Source organism: Python bivittatus, unplaced genomic scaffold (genome assembly GCF_059951505.1).
Source record: "Python bivittatus isolate LINGU-HERP-01145 unplaced genomic scaffold, Pbiv_v1 ctg000840_np1212, whole genome shotgun sequence".
Taxonomy (NCBI): domain Eukaryota; kingdom Metazoa; phylum Chordata; class Lepidosauria; order Squamata; family Pythonidae; genus Python; species Python bivittatus.
In genome coordinates, this window is record NW_028277113.1 from 39503420 (window position 1) to 39516789 (window position 13370).

At 37.2% G+C, this 13370-nt stretch overlaps 1 protein-coding gene across 3 annotated transcripts in view; it reads right to left on the minus strand.

The window, feature by feature from the left end:
* LOC103056878 (desmocollin-2) overlaps positions 1–13370 on the minus strand; it is a 36000-nt gene that overhangs the window by 19034 nt on the left and 3596 nt on the right. For all 3 annotated transcript variants that reach the window (XR_015793997.1, XM_007431832.4, XM_007431833.4), the window contains exons 2-7: positions 9306–9390; positions 8793–8995; positions 8030–8140; positions 5692–5847; positions 2780–2924; positions 907–1082 (exon numbers count right to left, since the gene is read on the minus strand). Coding sequence is in view for 2 of the 3 variants with exons in the window: in XM_007431832.4 (XP_007431894.1) it covers positions 907–1082; positions 2780–2924; positions 5692–5847; positions 8030–8140; positions 8793–8995; positions 9306–9390 (876 nt within the window). In the remaining variant the exon portion in view is untranslated. The remainder of the gene's footprint in view (positions 1–906; positions 1083–2779; positions 2925–5691; positions 5848–8029; positions 8141–8792; positions 8996–9305; positions 9391–13370) is intronic.

A 13370-nucleotide genomic window follows, 5' to 3' on the forward strand; every position in this document is an offset into this window, starting at 1 on the left:
TTCAGGCTGTTAGCCTTCCACTTTATTGAGATTTTGTGGGAGGTGGCTAGAGTAACACCCTGCTTGCACTCTCTAAAAAATCCTGCACAAGGGGAAGCAATCTTTCATAGATTTTAAAAATTCACAGATGGGTATAGGCAAGTAGGCTGTCCAAATATGCAGATTTCTGACATTAGGCCAGTCTTGGTAAATCTTAGCAAAACAGGTTGGACTTTGGAGTGAGGGAGGGGGGCAAAATCCCACATATCAAAAAGGGGTCAAGGCTGCAATAATTTATATATATCATTGTACCACCAGTTACATATTTATGACAATTTTCTGTGACCCGGAAATACATTTATAACACATCTCACTAAAAGGGTAATATGGCAAAAAAAGAAAATGGATTAAAGACAACCTATAAAAATAGCTTTTACCAATATATTATTAACTGGCATGCTCATCTATTCATTCTGTGGCAACATAGTCTTACAACACACTTAAGGAAAGGTCCTCTTTTAACACTGTAATTGCCTCAAAAGTCTAAGCTGTCAATAATACGGCAAATTACAATCTTCTCCCTCAAATCACTTTCTGCTGGGCATCTCTTCTTCCAGTTCTATGTCCTTGGCTAGCAGCTGACCATATTATCAATCCATTTTCAAGCTTCCATTGCTTCCCATACTCTCTTTGCAAGTACAGTCCAGAAAATTTTCATATGCCCTTGACTGTACTTCGTATATGAACATTTTATCTACCATCTTTCAGTCATGTTAAGATAGAGGACATGAATCCAATTTTATTAGTATCATCAATCAAAGCTGCAGCATGCCTAAGAATTTTGCAGTTCGAATTGGCTCGGTAATCAGTAAAACTGAAAGATGCAATGGTAAAAAAAAGCAACATTAGGTTTCAGAAAAAAATTACCTCTCTATCCAAGGATGGGGTCTGCAAAGAAATATCACCACTATCTGGATTTACAGCAAATAAAGTACTACCACGAGATGAAGTAGGATCCTGTCCCACAATTCTGTATTTCAGTTTAGTGTGCAAGGTACCAGGTTCATCTCTGTCTGTTGCAGTCATCCGTCCAATCAAGGTCCCTACATTAAAAAAAAAAAAAATTAATATTCTACCGTAATATGCTACTTACATTATTATTATAGAGCTAGCTTCCAAATAGTACTGCATACATGCTACTTATCAAGCAATATTTAAATTAATGCAATAAAACAAGTTCTGCAAGTCACCTTCAAATCACCCTCTTTCCATACAAATGTCTACAAATTTCTCATACACATTTATACAATTTATTCTTGCTTGTTTCACTTTATCATACTGTATAAAGTTGTTCTTGTCTTTACCAGCAACACTTAAGTTTAAAATGATTAAAACAATTTTGTGGGAAATATTTATTAAATTATAAGCACGTAATGCTTAAGGAAAATTCTACCCACTTCTACCTGGTAATTTCTTTACAATATTACAGTGATTGTTTAAAAATTAAAAAAAAATGCAGCAAATTAACAACAAATCTGACTTTGCTGTTCATATTAAAATACAACACTCCAAACATATAATCTGTATACAGACTTTCATGTTCTAACTAGAAAACTTTGGAAAACAAAGAGAAAATTTCATAGATTGAATCACATCTTTTAAAGAAAAGGTGCTATCACCCAGATTAATGCAAAGCAGCAGCACTGAACAGAAAATTCTTCCCAAATTCCCTCCAGGAAGAAATCTGCTACCTTCAATTTTTAGCTCAAAACACCAGGCAAATATGAACAGTATAACCCTATCTGTATTTACTAAAAACTAAATTGTGAAAAATAAATCCCATTTACAGGTAGTACTTGACTTACGACAATTGGGACCAGAACTTCCATCACTAAGCAATACAGTCATTAAGTGAGTCACACCCAATTTTAATGACTGTTTTTGCCACAGTCATTAAGTGAATCTGGCTTCTCCCACTGACTTTACTTGTTAGAAGTCCCCTGGGAAGGTTGCAAATGGTGATCATGTGATCCCAGGATGCTACAGCTGTCCTAAATACATGCTGGTTGCCAAGTGCCTAAATTTTGATCACGTGACCATGGGGATGCTGTGACAGTCGTAAGTGCAAGGACCAGTCGTAAGTCCCTTTTTAGCGCTGTTGTAATTTCAAATGGTCGTTAAACAAATGATCATAAATCAAGGACTACCTGTACTTCTAAGGATCTTCAAGATCCTTATCAATTTATTTCAATAAATTCTCTCCAAAGGCATCAATAGGAATTAAAACAACAGAACAGTAAACATATTTCTGATTGAAAATTAAAAGCTATTAACATAGGCCGCTCTGGTTTTTCATTTATGGAGTCTGGAAAAGATTCAGAAATGTATCAAACTGACCCAAAGCATCAGAAACAAAACCCTCTTGAGGATCCAAGATAACTTCAAAGCAGTAGATCACTTTGCCTCCAATCAGCACAGATATAAGGTGCCTCAGACATTAATATTAAGATAAAGGTATTTTCAAGATAGAAATATTCATCTCTGACCATTTCCAAGGTACAGAAATTTACTGGCTTCATTCCACATAAAAATATTAACAGCTATATACAATTAGTGTAATTTTATTTGGTAAACTGTCCAGTTCAAAAGGGTTGATGTAGTCAATTCTTTAGAAGCCAATTTCAGTAACTGTTCACTCTATATTGGATGAATCTCATCCATCAAACTCCACTCCAAACAAGGGATTAAACTGTTAACAGAGTATAAAACTAAAATGTTTTCAAATTATATATTTGCTTACCAGATCTGCTATTCTCTAGAGTAATAAAAGTAACTGTATCAGGATTAAAAATTGGAGGGTTATCATTATCATCCTCAATTCGGATTATATGTACAAGTGGAATCTCTGGTGTGTAGCCATCTAACGTCTTTGCATAGCAAATTATCTGTAAAAAAGAGAAGTATTTTCATTTGCTATCTATGCAAAGTTGATTTTCTTTGCTAATCCATTTGAGCAATTAATGTGACTACATTCCTTGCACTGTAGTATTTATTGTTTTACGTATTTAATTTTTATACCACCAGACTTGCAGTAACTGGGCAGTTCACAAACTAAAAAAAACACAGAAAAATTAACAATAAAACCATATAATAATAAAGACAAAGGAGCAAAAAGATGACAATATTGTGCAACAATGAAATCATTCCTAGTGTACAGAAGGGGCTTCAACCATCCTAGCCAAAAGCCTGGGTGAAGAGCCAGGTTTTCACAGCTCTCTGAAACATCAGTAATGTGCGAGCCATCCAGATCTCAGGACAAAGGGGGGTGGGGGACTTCATTCCAGAGTGCAGGTGCTGGGACAAAGAAGGTGCATTTCCGGGGTCCCAATAGATGGCATAGTTTAATTGAAGGAACCCAGAGTGCACCAACCCTGTCAAATCAAATTGGCCAAACACATACTATGAGAGACAGTCTCTCAAGTAACTAGGTCCTATACCTTATAGGGCTTGATAGTGACTAGCACCTTGAATTGCACCTGGAAGCAAACTGGCAACCAGTGCAGCTCGAGAAGCAGGGGTATTATATAGGCATACCCAGGCATACTCATCACTGCCCACACCACTGCTTTCTGGACCAATTGAAGCTTCTGTGTGGTCTTCAGGGGCAGCTCCGCATACAGCATGTTGCAGTAATCAAGCCAAGAGATGACCAGAGCATGAGTGACTGTCTGAAGGGCTGACCTAAGAAAGGGTGCAACCGGCATACCAGATGAAGCTGTGCAAAGGCCTTCCTGGCCACAGCTCTCACCTGGTCATTGAGAGAAGCTGTGAGTCCAGGAAGAGCCCCAGATTGCACACCACTCTTGAATAGGGAAGTGCTACATCACCAAGGTTAAAGATGGAATATCCCCACATTTAGGTGGCCACATCCACTGAGCCTTGGTAGGATTGAATTAGAGATGGTTCCTCCCCATCCAAACCTACACAGCCTTCATGCACTGGTACAAAACCCCAACTGCCTCATTTGGCCAGACTAGGGTTAAAAGACATATTTGGGTATCATTAGAGTACTGATGATACCAAACCCCAGATGACTTCACCCAGTGGTTTCATGGAGATGTTGAATAAGAGAGGAGAGGGAGAAAAACCCTGTGGCTCCCCGCAAAGTACAGGCCCAAGAGCAATCTTTTTCCCCTGACCTACACTGACTGGAACTTGCCCCCCAAAAGGAAGAGAACCACCATAAAACATTCCCCCATCACCAACTCATGGAGCCAGCTCAGAAGGATATCATGGTCAATGGTAACAAAGCCATTGAGAGATCAAGCAGCATAAACATGGATGTACAACCCCCCCATCCTGCCTCTGCCACAGGACATTACAAGTGCAACCAAAGCTGTCTCAGTACTAATCCCAGCCTGATACCTGACTGAAACAGGTATAACCTGTTTCTTCCAGGGCATTCATCAACTTTAGACCAACCACCTTCTCAACAACCTTCCAGAAAAGGAAGGTTGGAAACTGGACAATGGTTATTGAGAACCACTGGGTCCAAAGACAGCTTCTTGAGGGGGAGATACATGACTGTCTCTTTCAAGGCAAGAGGTACCACCCCTTCTGTCAAGGAGGCTGACACCACAGCATGGACCCAAATGCAGGTTACCTCCCTGGTCGCTTTTATGACCCCAGAGGGGCCCTGATCCAGGACACTGGTAGCTGAGCTGACAACACAGAGAACCCCAACTACTTCCTCAGGAGTCACTGGCTGAAACTCATCCCAGATCACACCGCCAAACCGTGCCTCAGGCACCTCGGCTTGACCTGCCTCATCAAATCAGAGCATATTTGAGTGATTTTATCCATAGCCTGAATATTCCTTACAGTGGCACAACACATGTTCCAAGGGGCCCTCTCTTCCCAATAGGGACCAGGTGATCCTAATCAGGGCCGCTGGATGGCTATCAGCAAATGCAGTAAAGGTGGAGAAATAATGATGGCTCAGCAACCAGGTCCTTTCTGAGATGTACTAGTAACATTAACTTTATGTAGAATCTCTAAGAAATGAAATTGCTTTTCTGAGTTTCATAAAATCTAAAGTTTGATTTTCTTTCTAACTATTAGCAATAGCATTTATCAAGCAAAAAAATTACTTTCTTAGAACCAGCAGTTTTAAATATTAGCAGAAGAGACACATTGATATAGATACTATTTTTCTGTTCCATGTGCATTTCACTTCATCTTATATACAGGTAGTCCTCGGTTTATGACAATTTGTTCAGCGACTGTTCATACTTGCAATGGCACTGAACGAATGGTACTTATGACTGATCCTCAGAGTACCAGCTCTTGCAGCATCTGCACAGCCACGTGATTGCAATCCAGGTGCTCAGCAGCTGGATTGCAAGTACAATGTCATAGCATCCAGCAATCACCATTTGTGACCTTTTTTGCTCGCTTCCCACAAGCAAAGTCAATGGGTAAGCTGGCAGGAGGTTGTAATTGGCGACCACATGATGTCCTCGCTTAATGACCCATGGTCATTCACTTAATGACAGCAATCATGACTGGCAGAATTGCCATCGCTAAGTGGTGTGGTCACATGATGGTGTGTTTTACAACCATGTCACTTAGCGATAGCAATTCTGGTCCCAATTGCTGCCATAAACTGAGGACTACCTGTATTTTAGAAAATGACAAAACTATCACTCTTACCTGAAATTCTGCATACTCTTCCCGATCTATTGGGCAAGTGACAAAGAGATTTCCTGTTTCCTTTTCAATGTAAAAATAATTTAGTGGTGGTTGATCAACACCAGGACCACTAATAGAATAGGTAATGTTGTACTTTTGAGCTGTATCAGAAGATAGCTATATAAAAAGAAAAAAGTGGGGAACAAAAGAAAATCATTACTATATCCTATATCCCAGCACTGCAATCCTCCCCTCCATAGAAAATATCTAAATATTTAAAAAGTATTCAATGTATATGCCAAAAGATTGTAATATAGTCATACAGATGTTGTTGGATTAAACACTCTTGTTTCTCGCTGCTTCAGATGGCAGCTAAAGTGGATGGGAACTGGAATTTAGTATCTAGAGGGCTACATATTTGCCCATTATGGATACATGTATTAATTATATACTGTTTGCTTTGATGAATTCTAAGAAGGCAAATATAAACACCTATGGTATGATTTTAAGGGGATTTAAATGTTCATATACACTGCAAATTAGCTGGAGTACAGAGAAGGGGATAGTTAGAGATTAAATACCTATATACCTTTTCGAAGTATCTCGTTATTTCTTTTCCCTTTTTCCCTTTTTTTAGTACTCATAAATAATAAATAAAGTGGAGATGTTAATACTGAGTTCAAAGATATAAACTTTTTTCATATTACAAAATAATTCAATGCACTTTACAACTTTTTATCAATGTTATATTAAGCACCAACTGTATAATATAAGCAACTTTATGTTCATACAAATATCAGAAATTAAACATTGATATGCATTTGCTATTTGAAAGGTTTAATCTACTTTAACCATCACAGCATTAACAGCTTTCAATTTCTATTGTATAGACATCACTGCGCTTAGTTTTTAATGTGTATTCTACAATACATTATTTGTATTCTATAATAAATATATGCTGGTCTATGACCAAAATAAAATTGATTGATTCTATAATAAAACAATTAATTTGGGGGAAAATATATATTGTTTAGATCACAAGGACATTTTCTTGCAAGTCCTCTTTGTTTTTAGGCAGCTGACTTTCAAATACTGGTACTTAAAATCATCTAGTAGAAATGACCCTTGAGGTATGCTGGAAAGCTATAATATCCCTGTTATGATAATTTTGTCACATCTAGCTATTTGTATATGATTTCTACCTAAACAGCATAACTATGGCCAACACAGCATCCTAACTCAATCAAACCCAGATAGAATCTCACTCTTCAAAAACAAAACAAATTACAAAGATTATTGGTACACTATATAAACAGACTAGTTTTGCTGCTCAACATTTCTTTACTGTGTTTGAGAGCTATTTTGGAGTAGATGTTTACCACACATCTGCAACAGAAAATAGTCTAAAAATCAACCTCTTACAGAAGCTCTTAGGAATCTCAGTAGGCACGACACACATATAGCAACTAATCACATTCCAAACTCAAAAAACAATTTATATTATTGTGCTGTTCAGTCTGAGTGTTTGAATAAGGAGATGAAGTCTGTGAGCAGCAGAGATATAACTTCAACTCATGAAACACCAGTCAGATACTTCATATATAGTACTGTTTATTCAACTGGGACACATGAAGCAAGATAAGGAATCATAATTCTTAAACAAAATGCAAGCCTAGAAGTTGATGCTAGTACAAGCTTCCATGATTAGGGTGCCAACTGTAATCTAAGTAAATATATGATACTTATTTTGAAGATACTGCACTGGCTATTAGACTGCTACTGAGTCATATTCAAGGGACTTTTCACAACATACAACTTAGGTCCTGGACATCTGGCAGAGCGCCTGCTTAGTTACATACCTAAAATTTAAGGAATGTCTTCTTGAGGGTGCCAGATTTACCTCTAATCTGTTATATGAAGACTCGAGAGTGGTTGTTCTCAATGTATGTACACTTCCTGTTAAATTATGATTGGCACCAAGCCTTCCAACAACTTTTTAAGACATATCTGTTCATCTATATTTCTAGTTAACTTGCACTGCTGTATTTTTCTGTTTAGAAAGTATTGTACCCAGAATGTTAATTGGTATGTAGTTTTAAATATACATATTTCAGAGGTTTTATAAGCAGTTCATTATTTAAGTATGTTAAATATTATTTGTTCTGTATTCTTACTTTGGGATTATTAAAAAAATGAAAAATATGTGGTATTAATTTTATCAATAAATAAGTTACTTTCTTAAAATAACTCACATAGGTTTTCTTCTTATTATTTATTAAATTTATATAACACCTTTCCATTGTTCACATAATACGTATTCCTAGTGAAAATAGGAAAAGGAAGTAGCTTATTCGCTTACCTGCTGAATTTGCATTGGGAAAGGTCCCAGTGAGTTTTCCATTATAGTAGTTGGAACAGGAGCCCATCTTCGTTTACTGCGTCTAAGAACAGTCTCTCCTCTTTTGTGTGTCTGAGTTCAAGAGATATACAAACAAGCAACAGCAATATATTTGTTATATTTGTATAATTTGCTATTGTTTTCAACTGTCTTCCTTATTCATATTTTTCACTGCCCCAAATATACTTTTTCCTTGGAATGTCTTTAATAACAACATGCTTTCTTTGCCACACTAATTCTAACAGGGAAAAGAGATTTACCTTTCATCTATAGCTAAAAGAGAGCTAAAAGCTTGTGCTAGAACCGTATGTTCTGATGACATCTGTAAGTACAGAACTAGACTTTATAGGAACTGCAAGGCTGTCAGAAAAAATCACATAAGTGTTTCCTCCCCATTCTTCTCCTTTATTTATTGTGCTTTTAAATACATAATGCTACAGGTTTCTTTACTCTCACTCCATTTCATTAGTCAAAACTCCTAGAACATTGTTGTCATGTCAACCATTTTGACTAATTCAGATTTCCACAACATGATGCATGCCCTCCAGGGACTGGCCATGTTGGTTGAGGATTATGGGATCTGAAGTCCAATACATCTGGAAGTTGCCAGATTTGGAAGGGCTAATTTACATATGAATGAGGATAGAGTAGCAAAAGATCAGGATTTTCTTAGAATTAATGACAGTCAATTAACTTTCATAACACCTAATTCCAGGCCACTTACTTTTGGGGAATGTGACAGCAAATTGACATGTATTTGCTTTTGTTGATTATTTTGCAAGTTCTTGAGCAATATGATGAATGTTTTCTTTCCAGAAGACAAAGAAACTGCATTTGTTGTAAATATAGAACCATCTTCCAGAACTAGGAAATCAGGGTCACTTGTACTGATCAGGTCAGGAGTTCTAAGACACCGTTTCAGATTTACTAGTAAAAAGACAAAAAGAAAGTTGTAAAGAATCACGCCCAATATCACCCACATAGACTATAGATACATATGTATACCTTAAACAGTTTACATTGTGCACATATGTGCATTAGATAAATCAGAGGATAGCAAAAATCTGCCATAACCCCCATAGATAACATATGTGAAAATCCAAAACTAAATAAACTGGCCAAATATCACAAGATTTTAGTTTTCTTACATGAGACTGCGGATGGGGAGGGGGGAGGAAAAATAACCACAGATATTAGTTTATAACAATTATACTCAAGAAACTAACAGTTTTCTCACCTTGGCCAATTAGAGTGTCTGCATCTAGTTTCGGAGGCACATTTAGGGTAACTTTTTTGCAAGCTTCGCAAAATAAACTTAATACCTAGATTGGGAAAAAAGAATTAGTATTATATTTCAATTATATTTGTATTACAGAACTATAAATAATGGAAATAAATATAGCCATGTAGCATATCCCTGCTTGAGAACTGTGTCTATTCTCACTCATTTTTATTGCAAAAAATGTTTTTGCCAATTGTCTATTCAAACAGAAAACATGAATTGAAATACCTATAAAGCACTTATACACAAGAGGAAGTCTAGCCTTATTAATTATCTTCCCTATATGGAAGAATTTGATGCATATTACATCACCATGCATAGAAAGTTCTTTCCAACACTATGCAGAGAGTAGATTAAAAATCTCTGGTGTGTTACAGGCAAAAATTGCAACATGTGTCAGTTGTACAGGCAGAACTAGTTAATGGGATCCCATGATACCTCTCACCCCACATATTCTTTCAAAATGTTTGAATGGCTATGTGAATCCCTTTCAAAGTTTAATAACATTGATATGATACATGAAGAAACAGAAGTTTTACAAAGCATCATTACCCACATAAGTATTTGCACAAAATTGTTTCTGTTATGGATCAAGCAATTGATCTACATTTGTGTTCAATTAATCCATGAACATTTATTAGGGTCTGCAAACCACATTACAATGACATACGACAGACATCACTGGGAAATTAAGTTAGGATAACATAATACAGGTAAGGTAACCATGTATAGTATGTTTGGGCAAGCAGGTGAAACCAGTCAATATTCAAGCAACATATTTCACATCAAGGGACACAATGCAAGGCACGAATAGCAAAGCCTCCCTCTTCAATAGATTTGGAAGAATATGTTCAATTCTTAGTTGAACCAGAACTGATTTTTTCCCCTTCCTTTAGGGAAGCTTTGATTACAGTATGACTCATTTGAGTAGATCCACTGACTGGGGTCAAAGAACTTACAGACTTCTTCAACTACAGTATAGCACCTAGCATACCACATTTTTAAATATAATTTATTTTATAAGGCAAAACTAATCAACAAAAGGGAAATACAAATATCTAAAACAGCATCAAAGGATCAACAAAAATCTCATAATTAATAAGCATAGCTATTTTGTTTTTAAAAAACAAAGGGCAAATCTGGAAATTGTTATAAACAAAACAAAACAAAAACCCTGATCATATTGCTCAAAAGTCTTTTTTATTGAAAAAAAGACTATTAAATGTTATATTACCAAATATTGGCAACATAATGCATATCAAGAGTCTACTGCTGAAAAAATTGTTTGTATGTCTTCTTCCTAGGTAGTATAGTAATTCTTATAGCCAACTATTTAGTCCGATCACTCTTCTAAATATCTTGACAGATTTCAAATACAGGATGTACCCAAGAACATGTGCATCTTTAAATTAAGCTGGATGAATGTTAACAATCCTGTTGATGTCCACCCAAGATGCAGCAGTAACAGGAAAAGATAAACCATATGGGTTAATGTTGTAACTAAAGTCGAGTGGCCAGTGGAGAGGGATACAAGGAGTTGCAATTCAGCAACATACGGAGGGGTGCAGATTCCTCACATTCGCTCTAAATCAATGGTTCTCAAAGTGTGGTCTGGGGATCCCTGGGCTCCGTGAAGTCAGATAAATAAATGTTTTGGAATTCTCAGTTTTAATTTATAACACAGTAAATACTGGTAGATATAACCCACATAAACCAAAGCTCTTTGGGGTCCTCAATCATTTTTAAGAATGCAAAGGGGTCCTGAGACCAAAATGTTTGAGAACCACTGCTCTAAGTTAAAGATGCCAACTGTAGTGAATAAACATAATTGTAATGCTTTAACAGGTTTTCCAGGGAAGTTTCTCAAGATGCTTTCTTGGAAGAATATCAATAGTGTAAACTGTGATTAGATCTGGGAGGTCACTCCGCTGCGAGTGTCTATAAAGATATATTTAACAAGATGGATGTAAACAAGGTCATCATTCCAAAGCAAACTGCAATCACTATAGACACAGACCTCTCATCAGCAATGCAGGTAATCCTCACTTAACCCGGAAACTCCATTGTTAAGCAAAGCGGTCTTAAGTTGAAAAACCACGTGACCACACCACTTAGTGATAGCAGTTCTGGCAGTCCTGGTTGCCATCATTAAGCAAGGACCATGCAGGTCTTTAAGCAAGGACCTCATGTGACCCTGACTTGCGACTTCCTGCCAGCTTCCCTTTTGTCTTTGCTTGTCAGAAGCTGGCAGGGAAGGTCACGAATTGCGATTAGGTGACTCGGGGATGCTGTGACAGCTGTAAGTATGAGGACTGGTCATAACCACCACTTGTTCAGTACCATCATAAGTTTGAACAGTTGCTGAACGAATGGTCATTAAACGAGGGCCACCTGTATTTCTTCCATAATAAAATGCTCTGCTATAATTCTTAGAATTAGGAATTTAGGGTTTTCTAAAGGAAACTAGATGCTAGAAAACTGTAAGCAGTAAAGAACATTACTGGGCAAATCCACTGAAAAACTTTGACTTTTATAGGGAAGAGATCAACACTCCTCCTATCAACAACACCAATCTTGTTCACAATGTGATACATCTGTAAAATATCCTTTTGTTTGTGTATGTGTGTGCACATTTCTTCAAGTCAGTCTTGACTCTTGGGGACTGCCTGGACAAGTTCCTGCAGTTTTCTTGGCAACATTTTCAGATGTGGTTTGCCATTGCCTTCTTCCTAGGGCTGAGAGAAAGTGACTGGCCCAAGGTCACCCAGCCAACTTCATGCCCAAGACAGGACAAGAGCTCCAAGGGTTGTTCTAAGAACAGACAACCAAGTGACATACAAGTCTAAACTGAGCAGATAAACAGCCAACAGAATCAGGCAACATAATCAAAAGCTGAAGTGGAATCTATGGCACATATGAAGAATCTTTAGGCTTCTGTACATAAGATTTGTGGAGATGCAGCCCTAACACTTCTAGCAAGACAGTAGCAGGCTTTGGGGGGCGGGGGGGGGGAGGGGCAGCAAAGTATTGCTGTAAAATGTTGAACAGCTATAGCAGATGGCCATGATGACTTGGAATATTTTACACACTTAAGTTAGGCCAGTATTTTTGCTATAATCATTCACAAAGATAAGGGGCTACAAAGGGTACTGGGATGGGAAAAGAGAAAACACATAAAAGGTATGCACCACCATGAGGAATAGAGGCTTGCAATCCTGTACTGTTATGCAGCCCATTGTTCCACAGTTGAGTAGGAAGGTTCAATATTCCTGCTATTTTAGGGAATATTAAAATGACTGCAACAGCACACATTTATGAAGCATATTCAAAGGTGTACATTGGACTGTATTTTAACATTCTCATAGATTTTAATATGCTGTTGTAAAAGGTTAAACATTTGTGTATTATTTTCTACTCTTACTGAAAGTAGCATGCCTCGTATTTTCTTCCTTCAACATGTATTAAACAATTAGCACTAAGGATGGAACTCGGGAGATCCAGCTCTAACCAAAGGCAAATCCTTCAACCCAATTTTTTGTGTTGAGATAATTCCAAAAAAAGGAGGGGGAGGGGAAATTGCAAGTTGCACATAAATCACTGAATCCAAGGGAAAAGAGGATGCATGCCACTAAGACCAAGCCAACCATTCTTGAGCAGATGGTTCTTCCACCCTACTTAAACTTATCCAATAAATGAAAGCACCATTTCTGGACAACTGGTCCTATTGCTCTTATTGTTAGGAAGCTTTTTTCCCCCTAATATTTAAGAGGAATGACTTTCTGCAGCTTAAATCCATTATTTCTGGTCCTAAACTCTGGAATGATAGAGAATGACTTTTGACCTTTTCTGCGAAACATCCCATCTGGTATTTGAGAATGCTGTTCTCTCTCTCTTCAATCTTCTCAGCTCAGAATGTAACATGCCAACTCCTTTAATCTTTCTTCACATAACTTAGTTTCCCGTTTCTGGTCACTGTTTTATTCTTATTTAAACCCATTTGTTTGTCTATTTATCTGAATC